The sequence below is a fragment of the Physcomitrium patens genome, chromosome 2 (genome assembly GCF_059467195.1).
Source record: "Physcomitrium patens ecotype Gransden chromosome 2, ASM5946719v1, whole genome shotgun sequence".
NCBI lineage: Eukaryota > Viridiplantae > Streptophyta > Bryopsida > Funariales > Funariaceae > Physcomitrium > Physcomitrium patens.
In genome coordinates, this window is record NC_143411.1 from 8,572,528 (window position 1) to 8,592,458 (window position 19,931).

General features: G+C 37.1%; 3 protein-coding genes across 6 annotated transcripts; 2 read left to right on the forward strand and 1 right to left on the reverse strand.

Moving 5' to 3' along the window:
* Positions 1 to 3,182: 3,182 nt before the first annotated feature.
* Positions 3,183 to 5,926, forward strand: LOC112278805 (small COPII coat GTPase SAR1A). Its single transcript, XM_024512597.3, has 3 exons — positions 3,183 to 3,697; positions 4,261 to 4,392; positions 4,970 to 5,926. Exons 1-3 carry the CDS (start codon positions 3,569 to 3,571, stop codon positions 5,288 to 5,290), a joined length of 582 nt encoding a protein of 193 aa, XP_024368365.1. The 5' UTR covers positions 3,183 to 3,568; the 3' UTR covers positions 5,291 to 5,926.
* A 2,243-nt stretch (positions 5,927 to 8,169) lies between these two features.
* LOC112295833 (uncharacterized) lies at positions 8,170 to 12,343 on the forward strand. Its single transcript, XM_024547819.3, has 3 exons — positions 8,170 to 8,746; positions 10,221 to 10,296; positions 10,918 to 12,343. Exons 1-3 carry the CDS (start codon positions 8,501 to 8,503, stop codon positions 11,967 to 11,969), a joined length of 1,374 nt encoding a protein of 457 aa, XP_024403587.1. The 5' UTR covers positions 8,170 to 8,500; the 3' UTR covers positions 11,970 to 12,343.
* A 3,876-nt stretch (positions 12,344 to 16,219) lies between these two features.
* Positions 16,220 to 19,625, reverse strand: LOC112295849 (protein yippee-like At5g53940). Of its 4 annotated transcripts, none has more exons than XM_073532365.2 (6): positions 19,321 to 19,625; positions 18,059 to 18,295; positions 17,758 to 17,801; positions 17,294 to 17,402; positions 17,023 to 17,078; positions 16,220 to 16,428 (listed from the first exon to the last, which is right to left on the reverse strand). In XM_073532365.2, exons 2-6 carry the CDS (start codon positions 18,152 to 18,154, stop codon positions 16,395 to 16,397), a joined length of 339 nt encoding a protein of 112 aa, XP_073388466.1. In that variant the 5' UTR covers positions 18,155 to 18,295; positions 19,321 to 19,625; the 3' UTR covers positions 16,220 to 16,394. The 4 variants fall into 4 exon arrangements, with proteins under 4 accessions (XP_073388466.1, XP_090101624.1, XP_024403631.1 ...); XM_090245498.1 differs by having other exon boundaries at positions 19,292 to 19,625; XM_024547863.3 differs by lacking the exon at positions 16,220 to 16,428 and adding an exon at positions 16,453 to 16,848.
* Positions 19,626 to 19,931: the final 306 nt, after the last annotated feature.

The window sequence follows — 19,931 nt, forward strand, 5'->3', positions numbered from 1 at the left end:
ATTAATCTTTGTAATTCAATGATAATCACATCCAAATCACTATAAGGCCAATGTGTCAACAAATGAATCTTGTTGACTATTAGTTCAATTTCATCTTTACAATATGTCAATCAATATAATCCACTTTAACATAGTTGGAATAATATTCAAAGAAAATCTTCAATAATAATACTTGCAATTAAGGAAAGATACCAAAAATAAAAACCATAAATCCAAATAAAATCTTTATTTTCAATAATATATAAGAAAAATTCACAAGTGAATCAAATAAGTAGTTTATACTTATGGTTAGAAATCACAAATTATACGTAAAATAGAGCAATTAATGGCCACAAATCACCAAATTTGTAATAGTAAAAGATAAAAAGATAAAATTTTAAATATTAAAAAAATAATAAAATTAAAAGTCACTTAATAAACAAATAACATTGAATAAATGCCACTTAAGTATCATCCAAATTACCTCTAGTTTATAAATCTAGCATACCATTCACCTTTTTGGGTAATTTTTATACAAGAAAAATTCTAAAATTGTCAAATTTGAATTCTATATGCTCTTAGAATGATCTTCCAAACTTTGATATTTAGAATTTTGAATATATATATATATATATATATATATATATATATATATATTTTTGTAAAAAAAATCTTATGATTGTATATCTTTGCCTATGACAATGTAGTCCCTATCATTATTTTATTGCCATATAACTGTATAGACTCATTACTATGAGTTCTTATAACTATATAAATTCTATTATCATGTATTGTAAGGTATTGCCAAATGTCATTGGTTTTAGCAAATTGATGCAAAAATCCTTTGCTCTTACTTCCACATGTCTTTATGTGTTGTAAGCTACTTGCCATATGTCACAATCTAAACTTCAAGGTTGGAGTTAATTCATGACTTGGTCAACAAGGAGCTCAATCTTCACTCTAGTGTTATTTTAAAGCAATATTAGAAACATCATATAAAAATCCAATAATTATTTGGCTTGCTATATATTTTTTATACAAATATGTTGATTTTTTTTTTTTTTTTTGATGGCCTTTATCTTATGGACTTTACAATTGTTTTTACAAGGCTGTAGCAAATGCAAGCAAAACAATCTACTCTTACTTCAAATTGCCTACAAGATCTTGTTGTGATCTCAACCACCATGGTAACTTGACCTTAAGAATGTTATTATTACATGCTTCTCTTTACACTACAATCCAACCAATCAACCATTGCCACACCGCACTATATTAATAAAAAAAATAAAAAGATAAAATAATCACAAATTGGCAGTGCAATTCTAATTTTGAATACATTAATTGTCTTTGTTATTATTTTATCAATTGTTACAAAGAGTTAAAAGAGCTTATAAATGAACATTGACTTTTGTAACTTCTATAACCATGTTGATATGAAAAACAAAATTGAAGCAATGCAAAATAATTAACAAGAAAATAAAAAAGTAATCAAAATTGATTGTTATTCTTGTTGTTAATAAAAAAAAATGTAAGGAAATTTAATAAGAAAATAAAAGAATTTAATTTATCATATAAGATTCAAAATTTTAATTATGTCAAAAGAACCAAAGATATTAATTGATAATAATTTAAAGAAAGTAAATTAGAGAGTAGCAATAAAATTATTTCTTGATAAAATCTTAATTAATATAAAAGTAAAAAATAGTAATTTTAAATAAATATTAAAAATATATGATGTATTAAATGATTTGCATAAGCGCCAAATTTATGACTAAAAAAGAGATGAGAAATTGAAAAGTGGTATGTCTTATCTTAAAAAATTGCATACATTTACAAATAGAGGAATTATTTATTTGATAATTTTGATAAAAGATCCATTGAAAGTATTTTGTAGAGTTCACTTTTTATTTTTATTTTTAATGCAAGTCTAATTAAATGCATTACCAACAAATATATGCTTGGAAGCAAGTAAGGTCTTTTTAGAGATGGAATGTTTGGTAATTTTGGTGGTATTTATGGTATGTCAGGAATACCTAATAGATGTTTGTAATTCAAGTTTTTTGGTGATGATATCCCCTAATAATCAAAACCTCTTATTGTGTCAAATGAACTTCTTTGTAATCTAAAAGAGTTTTATGAGAAGTATACAAGATGAAAACCTTGTAATGAATAATCAATATTAGCATCAAACTTGTTTTACAAAATAGAATCTTGTTATTGGAATTGAATTCCTAAAATATATAGATGATGACAAATCAAACTTTTAAAATGATTTTTTAATACCATACAATGAACTAAATAAAGCAGACAACTATAAATTAGATTCAACACAATTATGGCATAAGTTTGGACTAAATTGTGTACATTTATTCAGTAAAAAAATATATGAACAAATGCATAGAAATATAAGTTAGCTTTTGAAATTGGAACTTGATTTCTCACATTGTCATATCTTCTCAAAGCTTTACTATATTATAGCATTAAAAAAATCAATTGAAGGATTTTAACTTTATTTGATATTATTTATATTAAAATAATAATAGAAATGTAACACATATATTTTTTTATAGGGCAATATATTTTAATTTGAACAAAGGAGTTTTTTATTTTTCATCTCACTCAATTTTATTGATAAATTTATTTATTGGTTATTTTTTGTACACATATACAGTATTACATATATATGTATATATATATATATATATATATATATCCACACACACACACACACACACACAAAATAAGCACATGTCAATACCATGTTGGTGTGATAAAAATGACTCTTCAGGCACACTATGACATGTTAATGAAATGAAAATGGTATCCAACTTGTTCCAATTTTTGTATTTAATCTTTTTTTATAAATATAATTTTTTGTATTAGTTGAGCTGATCACTATCATGTATAAAGTAGAGAGGTGAATGTTTATTTTTATCTAACAAAAGAAACCAGACGTAGGGAAGCGAAGCCGAGGTGGCGCCCAGACTCTCTTTGCATGAGGGGGTCCAGGTGGAAAGAGGTGGGTGGGTGGGTCCCAGATGGCATGACGGGGTCGCATTCACACGGCATCTGCGACGCGCCCGATGTGTGCAGTGTGGTGCTTTGGCCCTGCCCTGCCCAGCCCGGCCCGGCCCTCTGCCCGCGCGCCCGCACCTCACCGGGTTGGAGCCAGGCAACGCATTGTTGTTGTTGCTGCACTTGCTGCTCCTCTTCCTCGTCCCTCGTCCCTCGTCTCTCCTCCTCCCCCTCCTCCCCCTCCTCCGCTACTGCTGCTGCTTGGCTTGGCCTCGCCCTTGGGCTTGGCTTCGCTTGCTCTCCACTGCTCTTCTTCGTCTGCTTCTTCTTCTTCCTCTTCTGCTGTTTCTGCAATCGATCACTTCGTGGAACTTTACTTCGATCCTCGCAATCCCGTCTTGTGGAGGCTATTTCAAGTACCTTTCCTCCGTTCGCACGCAGACGAGTCCGCAGAAAGGCGGAATCACGTAGCGTGCGAGCGAGGCTTCTTCAGCGGAGTTTGGGAGTTTGTTTCGGTGGAAAAGGTTGAAGGGAAGAGGAGGCGCCGGGCGACGATAGCGAGGGCTCTGGAACCATGTTTTTGTTCGACTGGTTTTACAGCGTGCTTGCCACCTTAGGGTTATGGCAGAAGGAGGCCAAAATCTTGTTCCTCGGCTTGGACAACGCCGGCAAGACCACGTTGCTGCACATGCTCAAGGATGAGGTGAGGGCTCCGTTTGCTCCCAAGGATAGTTAGAGATGGAGAGCGGGTTTCATTCACGGGTTGGGACTGTGCTGGGCTTTCTTGTTTATTGTTAAATTTCTCTCGCGGTGCTGTCGAGAGCATGGAGAGTGTTCTGTGATGAGGGCTGCTGTGGAGGTTAGATTGTGATGGAGGTTCTTGATGAAGAGGGTAAGGGTGAGTGTGTGTGTGTGTGTGTGTGTGTGTACACACATACGCGCGGAAGATCTGGTGTCGGAAAGGAGCTCAACTCGGTGCCGGATGAAGTTGGTTTATATTGGCTTAAATATTTTTTTGACTTTTTTTGCTTTGCCTTTGCCTTTGCCTTTGTTTTATTTTCTGTATGTGCTGTTCTTACAGTGAATTTGAGAGGAGGTAGTGATACTCTATGGAGTGGGCCGTAAGTTGTTGAAAGGCTTGTGCATGAGACTTGAAATGTTTTAGTGCTGAAGCGCGATAATTGGTGCGATTGTGTAGCGGCTCGATCAAGTGGAATCGGTGGTTCTTTTCTTTTCACTAAATTGCATCCTATTGTGGTGACACAGAGGTTGGCCCAACATCAACCGACGCAATATCCTACTTCGGAGGAGTTGAGTATCGGAAAAATCAAGTTCAAAGCATTTGATCTGGGTGGTCACCAGATCGCCAGGCGAGTGTGGAAGGATTATTATGCCAAGGTTACAATCTCTACTTATGGACCCTCCCTTTTGTGCGTCAGCAGTGCGAGATTGATTGAAGGATCACGTCTAGTTCTATGGGTTGATAAGAGATGTAGATTACCGTGGCAGGGTGTAAAGTGCATTTATCTGTAATAGTCTGCAGTGGCTTCCGCTGGGGTACATATGTTTTTGTAAATAGGTCCTTAACAACTATTTACGTTCTGCGTGCTGTGGTCAAAGACATGGTCAACCAGGTGCTACGAAATTGTTTGGATGCTAATTAGTTCAAGCAATTGGTTACGGATGATGTTGTTTTCTTCCAGGTGGTTCTTCGTGGAATTTTGGTTTTGTTGACACTCGATGTTGTTCCCTCACCCGTATTCTTTCTTCTCTCAATGCACCTTGTTTCGGTTATTTATAGGTTTCATGATTACACGTGGTGGCAGGTAATGCAGTGCTGATTAGGTCTGTCCTAGGTTCATATTTGTATTGACCTGATTGTGCGATCAGTATCAAAACCCTAATTACCTCAAAGCATTGAAAGTGTTGATTGTGTGCGAGAGAGCACGTGCTAACGCTTTGTTGTCGTGTATAGGTCGACGGTATCGTCTACTTGGTAGATGCTGCTGACAAGGAGAGGTTTTCGGAGTCGAAGAAGGAGCTGGATGCTCTGCTGTCTGACGACTCGCTTGGTCAGGTGCCTTTCTTAGTTCTCGGGAACAAGATTGACATCCCATATGCCGCTTCGGAAGATGAATTGCGGTATTCATTGGGTCTAAGCAATTACACTACTGGCAAGGGCAAGGTGAATCTGGGAGATTCCAACATTCGACCTATTGAAGTCTTTATGTGCAGTATTGTGCGGAAGATGGGCTATGGCGAGGGCATCAAGTGGATGTCACAGTACATCAAGTAGTTTCTGACAATAGGTGACAAAGCTTGGAGCATAAAAGGTCTAGAGGGTTTTTTTGTGAGAGAAGGTTGCAGTTCGGTGGATATTATGATGAGTTCTTGTTTCGAGATGGTGCATTGTAGGGTGGGGCTCGAAATGCTTTCTTCGTACAAATTGTAGACGTCATTTAGTATTACTTTGGACTTCGATCTATAGATGTTAGTCTGTCAACGCCACTGGCATGCTCACGTCATGCTCTGGGTGGGTGCTTTTGAGATACGCCTTTTGAAGTAATGATTTTTGTTTTAGCATATGGAAGATCAGTTTGTGGTAAGCTGTCAGGTTCGTGTCTTGTTTCTTCATAGTAAAACAGATTGAACTCCTTAAGGTTGTCTAGTTACTGACCCGAACGGAGAACTGAAGTGCAGTCTGCCTCTCTACCAGTGAGCAGCGAGGTTGTCGACGTGCTTCGGGTTAGTAGCAAGCGTAGCAACAGTGCCGATGCTTTACATAGGGCAGGTGTAGTAGGTTCCTTAAACTTGTTCGGCTATTTGGTAACGCTTTCAAACCATCCTGTAAAATCTATTGCTTTTAAGACACTGACTCAGTTGGGTATCGTTGTGCCACGAAATAAACAGTTATGAAAACAATTAAGGCTAATGATACAATCATAACAGCGTCTGCTACAGCTTCGTTGCTGTACGACTGTGTTTGGCAGCAAATGGTTGATCACGTTTTGTGTGTGAGGGAGTCACGTTTTGTGGTGCTTCGTATATTATTACCTCATTGACTCGGGTGGAGACTCGTTCTACATGTGCCCCAAAGGTGATTATTTACTTGTACCCAGTGAATTCTGTAAAGGTCTTGATTCTAAGACCATTACAAAAAGCATCAAGAACTGATGATAATTCGTGTGTTTCATTTAACATACGAAGAATGAAACGTGGATAGGCCCATTACGGAAGCATATTTAGGTTTCATAAGCAAAAGTTTGTGTTGTGAGTTGTAATGTGCTAATAATTCATCGATACCAACATTTTGAGCTAGTAATGTGCATAATTGAGTTACGTTTTTGCATAATATAAGTTATTATCTCTTCGGATGCCAAAAGAGACTTTCTGTTCTCCAACACAGAACTATCTTGGTATCTGCATTATGGAGGCATTATTGATTGAGTAGGAAAAAGTTGTGTTCTGAGAAGAAGCTAAAAGTATCAACACACAATTGCTATCAAATGGAAGCAAATTTGTTGTAACCTTTTTTGAATACATTATAACAATAGTATGATGACTTAATGCATGCCATTACAAGTCTTTTGCATATTACATTTCAATATTTTGGTAATAGTAGACAAATTGAGATAGTGGATGCATGTGGTGTCAAATTGAGCAGTTGTGTAATTTATTTTTGATGAGTGATGCATACACTATATGACAGCAAAAATAATTATATTTGATCAAAGATGACATTTTATGTATATATATATATATATATATATATATATATTTTTTAAGTTTGTATTTATTTATTTTTCACAAGAAACACAATTTATAAATATACATATCCTTTCAATGTATATATGTAGAATTAAGAGTGTTGTTAATGTCATGGCAATTTCTGTTACTACCACCACAATCTGCCATCTATTTGACATATTTTTATAGCTTTTATAGTTTTTTTTTTTTTTTTTTTTTTTTTTTTCCAATCAAAATTTTTGTTCAATAAAATTGATAATAATAATAATAAAATAATTGATTTAAAAGATGTTGAACAAAGGTGGTTTGTGGTAGATAGAGAACAAGGCAACAATAATGTGGAGGCATTAGCAATGCCAGAATTAAGACCATACAATTAATTGATTTGTTGATATTGAAATTGAAAACTTGTGATTTAGATTTGGAGATGAGATATTTTCCTAAGAAGTTAGAGAGATGTTAATACTCAAAAAAATCAACATTGTAAATACCACGATTAAATGGGTTAACAAAAAAAAATCAGTTTCATTATTTTTAGAATATTTACAAAAAGTGTTTGAAATAGTTGTGTAGATAGAGTTTGTCTTTGCCACTTAAAATATTTGATACATGTGTTTACCACATATTTGATTCTTTTAGCAATGATGTCAATTTTTGTAGAAATATTAAGCCCAATTTCTCATTAGAAATATAATTAAGCATAGAAATGAAAATTCATAGAATTGATTTTTTTTTTGTAAAATAAATTGATACATTCTTCCACAAAGTCACAATTTCTTTTAAACCAAGGAGAGTAACTTATTAATAATATAACATACATAAAAGGATATAAATAAAGATAAAAGATGTCATTACAAAACAACAAAGAAAAGAAAATACTAAATGTATGTCATTTTTTGTTTTTATTCATAATATATATAAATATATCTATATATATATATATATATACACACACAAATAATTCTTCTCTATGTTGAGGATCCTTTGCTGGAACGGAAAAAAACAGATAAACTTTCTACAACTGTAACAAATAAATAAAACCATGAAAGAAAGAAAGAAAAAGGGTAACGTAATCATTCAAAAAAAAATTACAAGTGTAGTAGTAAAGATAATGAACTGAGAAGAATGTGGAGAATGACTCACTCACTTGCTCACTAGCAACAAATGAAGAGGAAACCCATACATGCACACACGGTGAAATGGGGCAGGTGCGGGCATGGGAGCAGGGCACGGAGAGAGGACACGGAGGGAGCGTCGGTAGGTGAAGGTTCGGCGCAGCATCGGTAAAGACCGGTTCGGTAAGAGGTTCGGAAAAGAGGTTCGGAAAAGAGGTTCGGAAAAGAGGTTCGGAAAAGAGGTTCGGGAGAGGTTTGGAGAAGGAAGTCATGCAGAAGAAGGCGGAGCCTGGGGGAAGAAGGGAAGGGAAGGAAAGGGCGAGAGAGAGAGGGAGCGGGGCCACAGTTTCGCAGCAAGCAGGGTTTCGTAGGATGAATGCCACATAATGTCGTGACCTTCTCCCCAATTTCTCCTCGGCGACGCTTGTTTCTACCGATTCCGATGTTGATTCCGCGATCGATCGCCCCTTTCTGCAGGTTTTGTCCTGGTGGGTCGTGCTGATTGCGTCGACTGGCAAAGGCTGGAGGAGGTGGGTGAAGTGGGCAGATAGATAGTCGGAGAGATTTTGCTAAGGTTTTGATTCTGGGTGAGAGAGAGAGAGAACGAGAGAGAGAGAGAGAGAGAGGGTGGAAGCGGTTAGGGTATGGTGGTGGAATGTGGTTTTAAAATGGCAGCTTCCAACACGCTTTCGAATGGGCACTCCGTGCAGCGACGCAGTGGCGGTAACGCAGGTGGCGCGAGCCAAAATAACAAATCTGTGTTGGCGTTCCAGTGCCAACTTGAGCATCACCAGGATTCTGCGCGTTTGCATAGCAATGGCAACTGCGGAGAGAACAAGCAGTATCGTGGGGATTTTTTCAGCAGTAAAGATCCTGGTCGTCGGAAGAGGGTATGTTGTCAGTCTACCGCCTTGAATCCGTGTTGGTGGCAAGTCTCGTGGCACTCTTTCGGGTTACACATGCGATGAATTTTCTGGAGCCTTCGGTGGCAGCCTTAGATGGCTTCTTCAGGTTGGTGAAGTGGTGATAACGGTGTGATTTTCGCCTTCTTGGGGCCTTTGGTGCAGATTGCTTATCGAGTTGTGATATTAGGTGTTTGGATGTGAGTCCATCATTTTTACCTCTTTCATTTGTCGTGTGCTTGGAGCTTCTGTGCTTTTGAGGCACTAATAACTTGAGTTCCTGTGCCGTTGGAGATTGTCGCATTTCGAAAAGTGCCGGCAAGGGTCACTGTCTAAATGGTGTAGCATACGTGCGTTAGTTATACTTATTCTAAAGTGCCTCACTAGTTTGCACATGAACTTGAGGATTTTGGACAGAGTTTTCCATCACAATACGAGTCTACACGCACCTATATGTATCTGATGTGCGTAACTTTAGGTATTCTCATAGTTACGACGCTGCGGATCTTTTGTGCGGGTTTCTTTTACTTCATTTTGTACTTTACTGTACAGAGATGGATCGCCTGAGGGTTTTGTTGCGCATCTATGGTCCAATACGAAGTACAGCGAGAATATTCTTTGTCACCACTGACTATGTATCAGTCAACCCTTTTGTTTTCCACACATTCAAGCCCCAGTTTTATGCTTCAATTCACACCCCCGTGAAGATCTGCTTCAAGATTTTGAGGCTTAATCTAATCAGTATACACCATGCACGCATCCTAAGGCAGCCATCTCGGTCAGGAATAGGGTGTGCTTCGAGAAGTACGCAAGCATGAGAATGCCCAAGTTTGAGGAAGAGTAGAGATGTGAAGAGTCACGCGCTGTCCTCTTTGTGTTCGATCAGGATTAAGCGGAGTGGCTTGGTGTTTATTTTAGGTTTAACAAAGAGTCAGGATATTTTTATTGATTTTGAAGTCTAGTGGCCAAGCCTTTGTGCCCAGTCCAATCCTATTACACAAATACTTGCGATTTACATTTGTGACTGATTTTTTCGAAATGCATTATCCAATGTTCCTACAAAATTGCGGTCTTTTGTTGTCTTTTTGATATGTAGGAGACCTTAATATAGTCTCGTCTCCTGATGGATTGTGGTGGCATATTAATTGGTGTTTGCACGGTTCAGTCTGGTGCGGGTTTATGTTTCCCTACTCATCACAGTATCTACCAGAAACTGTCGCCAGCGTTTGTAAGATCATACTCTCTTGGGGATTGAGGAAGGTCTTGGTTTTAACTAGACCCGCAATCGGAATTGTAGCAATACACTTCTCTGAATTCCTACTCTGCGGTAGTCACTAACACTGCAGATTTGGAATTAGGTGTATGCAGGCATGTCGTCCTAAATAAAATAATGTGACAGGAATCATCCCTTCGAGGTTCTTCGAGTATTAAAACAGTACTGAGAGATGATTTATGTGTTCAGGGGAACCGGTTTGCCAAACTGAAGCAATGTAAGCTGGACGCCCGCAGAGAACAGTGGTTGTCACAAGGTTCACAAGGTAGCTCCTCACATGTAGAGCTTTGAAATATTTGTAAGAGAGCAATAGTAGGTTGGAGGTTATCCTTCATTTGCCGGGCCTAAAATTTCGATTTAGGTGTCTTGTGCGTAGAGTAAGCCCTTCGTCTTGTTCTTGATGGTTGTGGACCTTATTTATCGCTAGGAATGGCAACTGTGGCTGCGCTCTTTTCTCAGAGTCTCGAACTGCAGAGTTTTTGGGAGACATGCTCATCTTTCCACCTAAATGTCTGGCAGTGGTGAATGCAGCCGTATAACTGAATTCTCTTACTTTTCTTGTTTTCCATACTGTTATGTGGCACTTCGAGTGTGGAATACAATTATGTAACGAAATGTCTGAAGGTAGGTTATGTGTGCATGTGGTTTGTTCTATGAAGCGCGTTTAAAAGATTTTTCTAATGGATTATGTCTTGGCAACCTGTGTGCATGTTGTCGCCTCCATTTTCGTAGATGGTAATATAAAGTTGAGTGGTAGTAGGAGCAACGTTCTTAGCGAAGTTACTCATAACCTCATGCGTTCAATATAGTGGCAGGTTAGCAATTCTGTGGTGAGTTTTATGCTTGACTGAATTATGTCTTGATACATCCTTGATGCCTCTTTCAGGAAAGCAATGGAATCCCGAAAAACAGCTACAAAATAATCAACTACCATATCAAAACTGCGAGCATCATCACAAGGTAGGGGATGGAGAGTGCATGCCGCAGGAAAGAGCAAGTCCGTCGGGGCATACTCGAAGTCAAAGCTTAGGCTCGATTGGATCGATGAGTGAACGGATACCTATATTTTCGCTTGCGTCACAGTCACGGTCTTCAGGCAATGGTTCGAACAATGAAGTCAAGAACCTCAAAAAAGAGGCTCCTGCAAGAAGGCAGGATGTTTCTTGCAGGGCACCGAAGTATTTTGGGGATGAAGAACTGGATGGGGGAAGTGAACAAAAGCAGGGCCCAAAGCATTTGCGATCAAGTAGTGATATAAGCAAATTAAGATTCAATATCTCTGGTGCAAGTAGCAGCTACACAGGGAGTGGTTCAGAAGACCATGATGAGCCTCACGATGCGGATGACGACTGGGAATCTGCTTTCGATGCATTGCATATACAGAGCTCCCAACATCGACCTGAAGCGTTGCACAAATGCCCTGGTTCTGATCGTGCTCTGCATAGTGAAGAGAAAGAGCAGCACGATAGAAAACAGAACGGTGCTCATCATTACAATCCACATCATTCTGATATGCAGGGTGCTCAATTGAAATCCGATTACAAGCACAGGAATTCCGGATTTGGAGGCAGGAGAGGAAATGGTGGAAGGGCTTGGCGTCCTGACGATGTATCTCGACCGCCAACTTTACCGACGCTTGTCAAGCAGCACACGTACCCAAATCACTCCGGCAATAACAACCACCAAGGTTGGGGTCATGCGCATGGGAGTACTTGGGAAAATCAACAGCCATCACCATCTTATTGCCCTATATGCACAGAGGAGCTTGATATGACAGACTCATCATACATGCCCTGTCCTTGTGGCTTTCAACTCTGCCTGTTCTGCTACCACAGAATCGCATCCGATGATGGGCGTTGCCCAGGCTGTAGGAAGCCGTATAGTACTGACGTAGCAGTCAAGCTGTCCCAGTCTTCCGCTGTTTGGCTACGAGTATGATCATTCACAGTGGTGCATGCTTCTCTTGTGGAATGAGTGGAGGATTATATATGTTATGTGCGTACCATAGTGGTACAGGTGTGAGCGAATGGGTGCGACAAAGGCCTCCGTTGCGTATCGGCTCGGCTTTTACAGCAATGGCATATGCTTGTCTGCTGAGATGACTTACGGCTTTGGTTTTTTGGGGCATTTATTTTGCTAACCAGATAAGTTAGACTGTTTATTTCAACTGTTGTGAGTCAATATAGTGCGATTTACCCTTGCATTAACTTAATACTCTTTCAGTTTAATTAGCAAAAACTAGTGTGTACGTTCAACGCTAAGATTTCAATAAACTAGCGTTCACTTATAACATCATTCTTTCGTTACCTTCATTATATGTTCATAATGGCATACTAACTGATTATGATAGCTTAAAATCACCACAATACTTAAATATTCGTGATGATGAACCTAACTTTCATCGTGTTTCTGTCTAATGTGCATTCACTACGTTAGATTTGTATTAAACGTAGTAGCGGGCTGTTACGTACTGTTCTAAATCAGTGTGCCTTGCACTACTGTGTGAGATGTGAATGTCCGTAGTCCTTTTCATCGTTGAGATCAGTGGTTGCTTTTTTCACATGTCTTTGGATCTTAGTCTTTGGATCTTTTCGATCTGCATAGTGGTAGTCCACGAACTACTCACAGGTGGGTCACTGGTCGAAAGTTTCTTTCTGTTGATGAAAGCTGATCTTATAGGAAGACTGAGTTATTGGTGTAGACCGAGTTGAATGTTCGGAAGGAGTGTGTGGATCCAGGTGTAGAGTTCGAGACAGGAGGAGCAGCCTGTGGACGAGGCGTGACCCTGTTTGTTGGGTGTTGATTATCGGGCACCACAAGAAGCCATAATTTCCACCACGCCATGGGATTTGTGTGGAAACTAGAGGTACCTCGGCAGGACGAGAAGGTGATGAAAGGCTGCTTTTCGAAGCCAACCTCGTATTGGTTGATCAACTCCTGAAAGATCCTGTAAGTGGCCAACAGCTGATGTGTCTCGCCCATTGCTTGAATTTACTCTTTCGTTTTTCTTTTTAGCTCTTCTGGGTCATGATCAAAAGTTAGAATATTTAACTTACTCATCTACACATTAAGAAATATGAAAAGAAATTGCCCAAGTGCGTTTGTTTATTGTATCAATAGTCTTGCCAATCATGGCAACTACCATTTCCAATCTGCGGTGTTGGTGTTACGATCTATATATACACATCTATTTTGGTATCAATACTAGTTCCGTTTATTCTCAAGTGAATTCAATTATTATGTATATGTGTTTATTTTTTGAAAGCAAGGAATGATATACTATAAGTTTATGTATCATTTCGGTAAAATATTATTATTTATTATCAAGTAGTCATATTTAAAGCACGTTTGCAGATTTGATTATTCCATGTTCATTCATAAATCACAATTTGAATTATATGCACAAAAGTTCATGTGAACTAAGGAATCCAAATGTGAAACAAACGTATAAAGCTTAAACTTGGACATAATCTATTTTTGGGTAATGTAAGGCAAAATTCAATTTCTTATGCATGCATGTAGAATGATATACATCAAAAACATTCACATTCATATTAATGTAAATAAACAATCAGATTTAACAGAGAAATGTATTGATGTATGTCTTCACGTTTGGAATAATCGAAATACAGTAAACTCTAAACACTTCTGTTGAAGAATTTTGAAGAAAACATTCGTCATTAGTCACAGATTTATATTCTTTTTGCCAATTTATGTAATATTTCGTTATTAAAAAAAATCAAGCAAAAATACATAGTTGTCTTGATAAATTTAAAGATCAATTGGACATTAGAGTTACAAAACTAATATGTGGACATTTCCGACTTTTTATTTAGCACAAAGATTAAAAGTTGAGTTATTTCATGTAATTCAATAAGAAATAAAATTTAGTATATCTGATCTTTTAAAAAATATGTTAGAAAGGAATTGCTTGCATTCCAAATAAGGGGATTAAGCAAGCAGTAGTAACATAATTGTTTATCAAAAGATTTTTAACAAAAAAATTATCTTATAAAAAGTTATTATGTAGCAATGTCTTCTACCAATAGTTTTGTTAAAACACATGTTAATAGCCAATATGTTAATAATAATGAGATGATAATATTACACACCCCAAATACAAAACATTGCAAAATATTATATTTGTAACTTTTTAAAGCTTTAGACCAAAAACTTCATTATCTTTGCACATCCAAGTTGATGAACATAAAACTATAATAATTTTTTATTAATATTTTTTTTTATCATAAGCATGCATCACTCTGCAATATTAACAATTATATAGTTTCAAGCAAACTAAAATTTATAAATCAAATTTCGTTTGAAATTTATAAAATTAGAAGTACTGTGTAAATGGAAATACAAATCGAAGAATTAATATCTGGTGCTAATATGTCTTTATTATTTGCTTCAGCAAATAGTTCATTGGTAACTCGGAATAGAACGTTTGCACAACGTTTTTAGTTTTCATTAATTAGAATCACATGAGGCCCATTAAGTGCATTTTCACCTATTTTCACACAAAATGACAACTTAATAATATTAATTATTCTAGGCTAATCGGGACAATTAAGATGACAGTATTCTAAGCTTAAAAATACACAATTATATACAAATAAAATGAAAAAAAATTGAGAATTAAGGACAATACATATATATATATATATATATATATATATAAAATTGACATATAAATATGCAATAAAACAAACATTCAACTTCAGAATGTGAAAGTAATTTTTTTTCCCCAAAAATTCTACTTATATTAGAAATGTATACTTTAGATTATAATTACTTACTATTGAATAAAAGTATGAAAAGAATACAAATTTATTAACTTGATTATAAATTTTCAGTATATAAAAAATTGAGAAGTAAAATTTACCACAACTACTATTTGAAATCTATAATATGTCTTTTAAGTTTATTTTATATAATTTATTACTACAACTGGGGACCTTATCATTGCATTGAAAGTAACGTAATGAAGAGATTAACTCATGTATAGTGTTATAAAATCCAATACTAAATCTCAATGCAATCAACACAACTGAGCATCACAATAAAATATTTGATTGATGATACACAAAAAGCAATCAATTTTTGCAAGAAGAAACATACACCACTAAAAAAGCATGATAAAGTAAAATTCAAAATGCATCTCCAAAATTTGTGATATGTTTTTAAAACTTTAATGTATATATATATACATACATAAAATTGATCTTTATACAAAGATTTATAAATTGTTTTTACTTAAAATTTATTATTATAACTAATTTATTTGATATTTATTTTTTAAAAAATTCTATTAATGTTACACTCATTCATTCATGATAATAGCAATAACCATCATTACTTCTATTTAGTAAGTTGAGTTTATTTCACCACATTTTATTTCCTTATCTTTAATAATACTATATGTGGTACTTCATATTCATTTTAAAATAGTAATATTATCTCTCATATATATATATATATGTAATATTTCATTATGTAGTGCTTCTTATAATGAATTTTAAAATAAAAATATGTAGGATTTTAATCTTTTTAAGCAATACCTTTATGTTCCCAACAAGTTAAAAACAAGAAATAGGATAAAATTTGAAAAGAATGTAATGCATTTCAAAACCAGCATTGTACATTATCTTCTACTACACACACAATATTTTCGAAATGATAAAAATAGATTGGGGCTTTGAGATGTGCACACTTAATTATTATGTAACTCAATTTCAATCGTTATTACAACCACTATACATATTCATACTTGATAAAGATAAGGTTAATTTCATGTACTCATATACAGGTACTTGTGATACTTCATTCTCAAACTAAGCTTGAATTCAACTAAATATCTGAAATTTATAAAATAGGTACATAATGCATTGAATTTAAATCAATTGCAATTAAAATCATTGAAAGCAAAAGAGGCAACAAAGCTGGCTTAAATTCTATGTGATTTTGAAATCACATTGTTACGCACATATATGAACAACAAACGTGCAATAAATACACAGGTTTAATGAGATCTATCCGTTCTATTGTTCTTAAACTTAGCTTATCCTTCTGCAAAATACTTACATAAGTGGTATTCCACGACTATTAATAAAATTCAAATCATTTCAAGAATGTTACATTAAAAAATGCATCAAAGATATGCAGTGAACGCAACTCAAACTCCACGATACAGTCGTAACTTTTTTTCTTCAATATAGGGAAACAGGAACAAACCGCATTGGTAAACATACGGACAACATATCACAAGAGTCATTCACCAAAAGTAAGCTATGAACGTACTATAAACACATTCACAGATCGAACACACTTTCTATGTTCACCAAAAGCCCCTCCTATAATCCATTAGAGCGTGTTCGAACAACGGCACAGTAGTCCACTGCAAACCAGAACTCCACAACAGTTGTGAGTCAGAGAATAAAGGCATATTTACATTTGTTCAATGGAGTAGCTCCAGTGACTTTCAGATGTTTGTACAAAACGCACGTTCATCAGAAAAACTACAAGCTCAGCGAGCAAGTGTGTTTTTTTTTTTTTTTTTTTTTTTTTGACTCTGAGTATGTGTATACTGCACACAGCAGACGGACATAGAGGAGGAGTCTACAATGTTGAAAACAACTAAAATCCCAACTTGGTGAATCCAGGCAGGCAGCATCTAGCCACTAATCTCTTTTCACCTTAAATTAGCTAAGTAGGTGGCTGGATACAGCAGATGTTCGGCTATTCATTCTCTGCATCACTGTCCACTTCGTGGGTTTCCAAAAAGAAATTGCCACCGTCCCCATCGATCATCTTAGCCCTAAGTCACCAACTATATGTTAAGCTGAATCATCAACTAAGTATTCTGAGGTTTTATGAAAATTGGTTGTGCAACATAAAATTGTACGATACTAGCAGAGTTCATTGTGATATACCTACAGGAGATATGCAAGGTCAAAACTTCAGAAACAAATAGTTGGTTCAAAAGACTCACCGTTCAAGAATAAATTTCCCCTCTTTGTATTTCTGACTTTTTTCGTAGGCTGACTCCTGCTCATGTCAAACACCAATATAAATGAACCCAGAAATGGAATGTCAGGCACGTCATTAGTTTTGCGAACGCAAGAATCAAGGCTGACTTCACAACTGCTTAAACACCATCCTTCCATCACAACAACCCAGTACAAAACAGACTGAAATTCAAAAGAACCGAAAATGATTCTGAATATGTGGGATCATCATTTGAAAAGGGTGGAAATACGTACATATTTCCAGCCCACAACCTGCTGACAAGAATTGCAACAGATATCTGCCACAGTGTGTTTGCCTGTTGTCATCAAACGATCTTCCTGTGGCCCCAGTGAAACATTCACCCTGAAAATTATACCACACCATCAGACTTAAGAGACTTCTCAGAAAAGACTAGTACCCAACTTTAATAGAACATGGGCAGTCAAATATTTGCTCTTGAAAACGATCTTTACATCAACGTAGCAATCATAATTTATTCATTAATAAGATAGTCGTCTCGTAGTGTTCGCTGAATCAAAGCTACCTGGCTTAAAATATTCACCGTCACTTCAAAGCAAAATCTTTTTCATAATTCGATAGGAATCAGCAAGCGTATCAACTGATATCTGAAGAAGGAGAAGATAATGAAACTCTGTACACAAGATACGACAAGATAAACTAGGACAAAGTCGCATTGAGTTCGTGATAGAATAATTACACTGTATTGAATAGGTAGGCCTTCCCATGTCGACAGTGGAACGACTACACATGAAAAGATAACTGTTAGAGAGCTAAACTGAAGTATATTTCATTCTTCACTTAGCTGGTAAACACTGAGTCGAGAAGTATACGAACATATACATACGATTCAACTGCTTCGTAAGGATTCCATAAATGTGGATGAAATTCTCAAAAGCAAGCAAAACTCATAATAATCATAAACTCATACAGCAACGTCAGAAGAGAAACTTGGATCGAATGCAGCTGAGTTCCAAATATCGAAAATGGAGTAACATTACCTTCGAGACCAGCTCATCGCATTGGGCCAGGTGACTGCGGCAACAGCGGCAACTATAGACGCGACCGTCCAGCTGAATCAAGTACAACCTGCCCATGCTCAAATGCTGCGGTCCTTGTGTCACCTTAATTCCAACACTACAGCACAATAATTTAATTAATCTCTTCGTGCTCTATTCAGTAAGAAGCCCATCCAATTCCACTTGCGTCACGATGCCATCCCTGATGCTTGCATTCACCTGCATTCACGGAGATTGATTTCAAGGCTCCTTCAAACACATGGTAGAAAAAAAGGTCCACTTCTACGACGAGGTGAAAAAGAAAACTTTTGACATCCGAAATTCGATATGTTCGTTTCCAAGTACATTACAGTCAATTAAAATACTGGAACAAAATTAACAAAGCAGAGAAAATTCAATGGATAGGTGTCGATTTTGCGACACTTCTGAATTGCTACAACAATGACTTCGTCCATGCAAATGTGACTACCAGGTTTTGGACTGTATTAGATTTTCTTAAATAGATAATATTTTAACGGTACAGGCTCGTTGAACCATTTACACGCCTCGATTCTAACAATTTCTCAGCCATCTTTCAATTGAGCAAACTGTTGAAAATTAGGGATGACCGAACATAAATGAGGGTGGCAATGTGGCATGACATCTCAGACGCAGGATCAAAGAGCCAGGGTAAACGACACCCAATGAAGAAACATGGGTTTTGTGATCATCGAGGATGACAGGCTTGGCACCACTGAAATTGCGGTAAATACAACCCAGGGCCGGTGATGGTTGAGTGCCCAAAAAGAACGTGACACTGACATAGAGGAGAATGGGCCTTTGGGGAGGAGCAACGAACCCAGCAGTAGATGACTATTACCACAATATATCCTCAACCAGCGTCCCAAATTGGCAATGTCCTCCACTACCGAGGAAAGACATAGCAACACCATACAAACCCAACAAAGAAACAAAAAGAGGACAAAAGAAATGAGACGCGCGGAGTGCGAAAAAGAGGAAAGCCTCGACTCCCTTCGACAATGATCTATCTTCACTGACCCAATACCAATTCTCTTCCAACATATGCAACCAGAAATACTACAAACTTCACACCAAAACCACCCACTAACACAACCCAACTCACAAAATTCGATCCGGAAACCCCCCTCACACATAATCTCCAACACATCTAAATCGCAATCCCTGACTAACGAAGTGATTCCCAAACGCACTCACGTCTAACTCTCGCCCCTTCACGCAATCACCTTGCAACCACGCAACAAATTCACGGAAATCCTCGCCCTGAGAGCCGGCTCGCACAATCCAATGCTCCACGCTGATCGCACCAAGACCAAAATTTCAACACTGGGTCTTCTCCTTCTTCTTCAACTTCTCAGTGTATCTCTCGCTCTCTCTCTCTCTCGCTATCTCTCGCTCTCTGGCACTCCCCTGTGTGTGTGTGTATGCAATTGGGGCATGAAAGCTCTAAATCCCTGCGACAAAACCATGCGTGAGAGTGAGAGCAGAAGCAGCAAACCAATCCTCTCGCTCTGGCCCAGCCTCTTCTTCTTCCCCTCTGCCCTTCTTCCTGTGGCAGCGGCGTTTATCATTTATCTACGATAGTGCTCATTTCATTCATTTAGAGGATGATTTTTGGATGGATGTCGTGTAGACGGGCTTTGCACCATTGGACGCGCTCCGGCATCGGATTGGTTCGGACCCTTGTGCCAGGTGGACTTGGCTGCCTCTGCCTCGCTGGCAATAGTTCCTCACGTCAAGTCCGTCATTCAAGAAGAGTGCCCACACTCACGTAGGAATACCTTCAACAGTCAACTTAAGGGTTTTCAGCTATCTGGGGGGGTGTTATTTTTGGGAA

Coding starts and splice junctions, on each gene's coding strand:
- LOC112295849 (XM_024547863.3), bottom strand. CDS start 18,154: ATGGGCAGGTTGTACTTGATTCAGCTGGACGGTCGCGTCTATAGTTGC. Junction 17,403..17,757: donor GCCTACCTATTCAATACAGT/GTAATTATTCTA, acceptor TATAATTTTCAG/GGTGAATGTTTCACTGGGGC. Junction 17,079..17,293: donor AGGTTGTGGGCTGGAAATAT/GTACGTATTTCC, acceptor TGACATGAGCAG/GAGTCAGCCTACGAAAAAAG.
- LOC112278805 (XM_024512597.3), top strand. CDS start 3,569: ATGTTTTTGTTCGACTGGTTTTACAGCGTGCTTGCCACCTTAGGGTTA. Junction 3,698..4,260: donor TGCACATGCTCAAGGATGAG/GTGAGGGCTCCG, acceptor GTGGTGACACAG/AGGTTGGCCCAACATCAACC. Junction 4,393..4,969: donor GGAAGGATTATTATGCCAAG/GTTACAATCTCT, acceptor TGTCGTGTATAG/GTCGACGGTATCGTCTACTT.
- LOC112295833 (XM_024547819.3), top strand. CDS start 8,501: ATGGTGGTGGAATGTGGTTTTAAAATGGCAGCTTCCAACACGCTTTCG. Junction 8,747..10,220: donor ATCCTGGTCGTCGGAAGAGG/GTATGTTGTCAG, acceptor TTATGTGTTCAG/GGGAACCGGTTTGCCAAACT. Junction 10,297..10,917: donor GTTGTCACAAGGTTCACAAG/GTAGCTCCTCAC, acceptor TGCCTCTTTCAG/GAAAGCAATGGAATCCCGAA.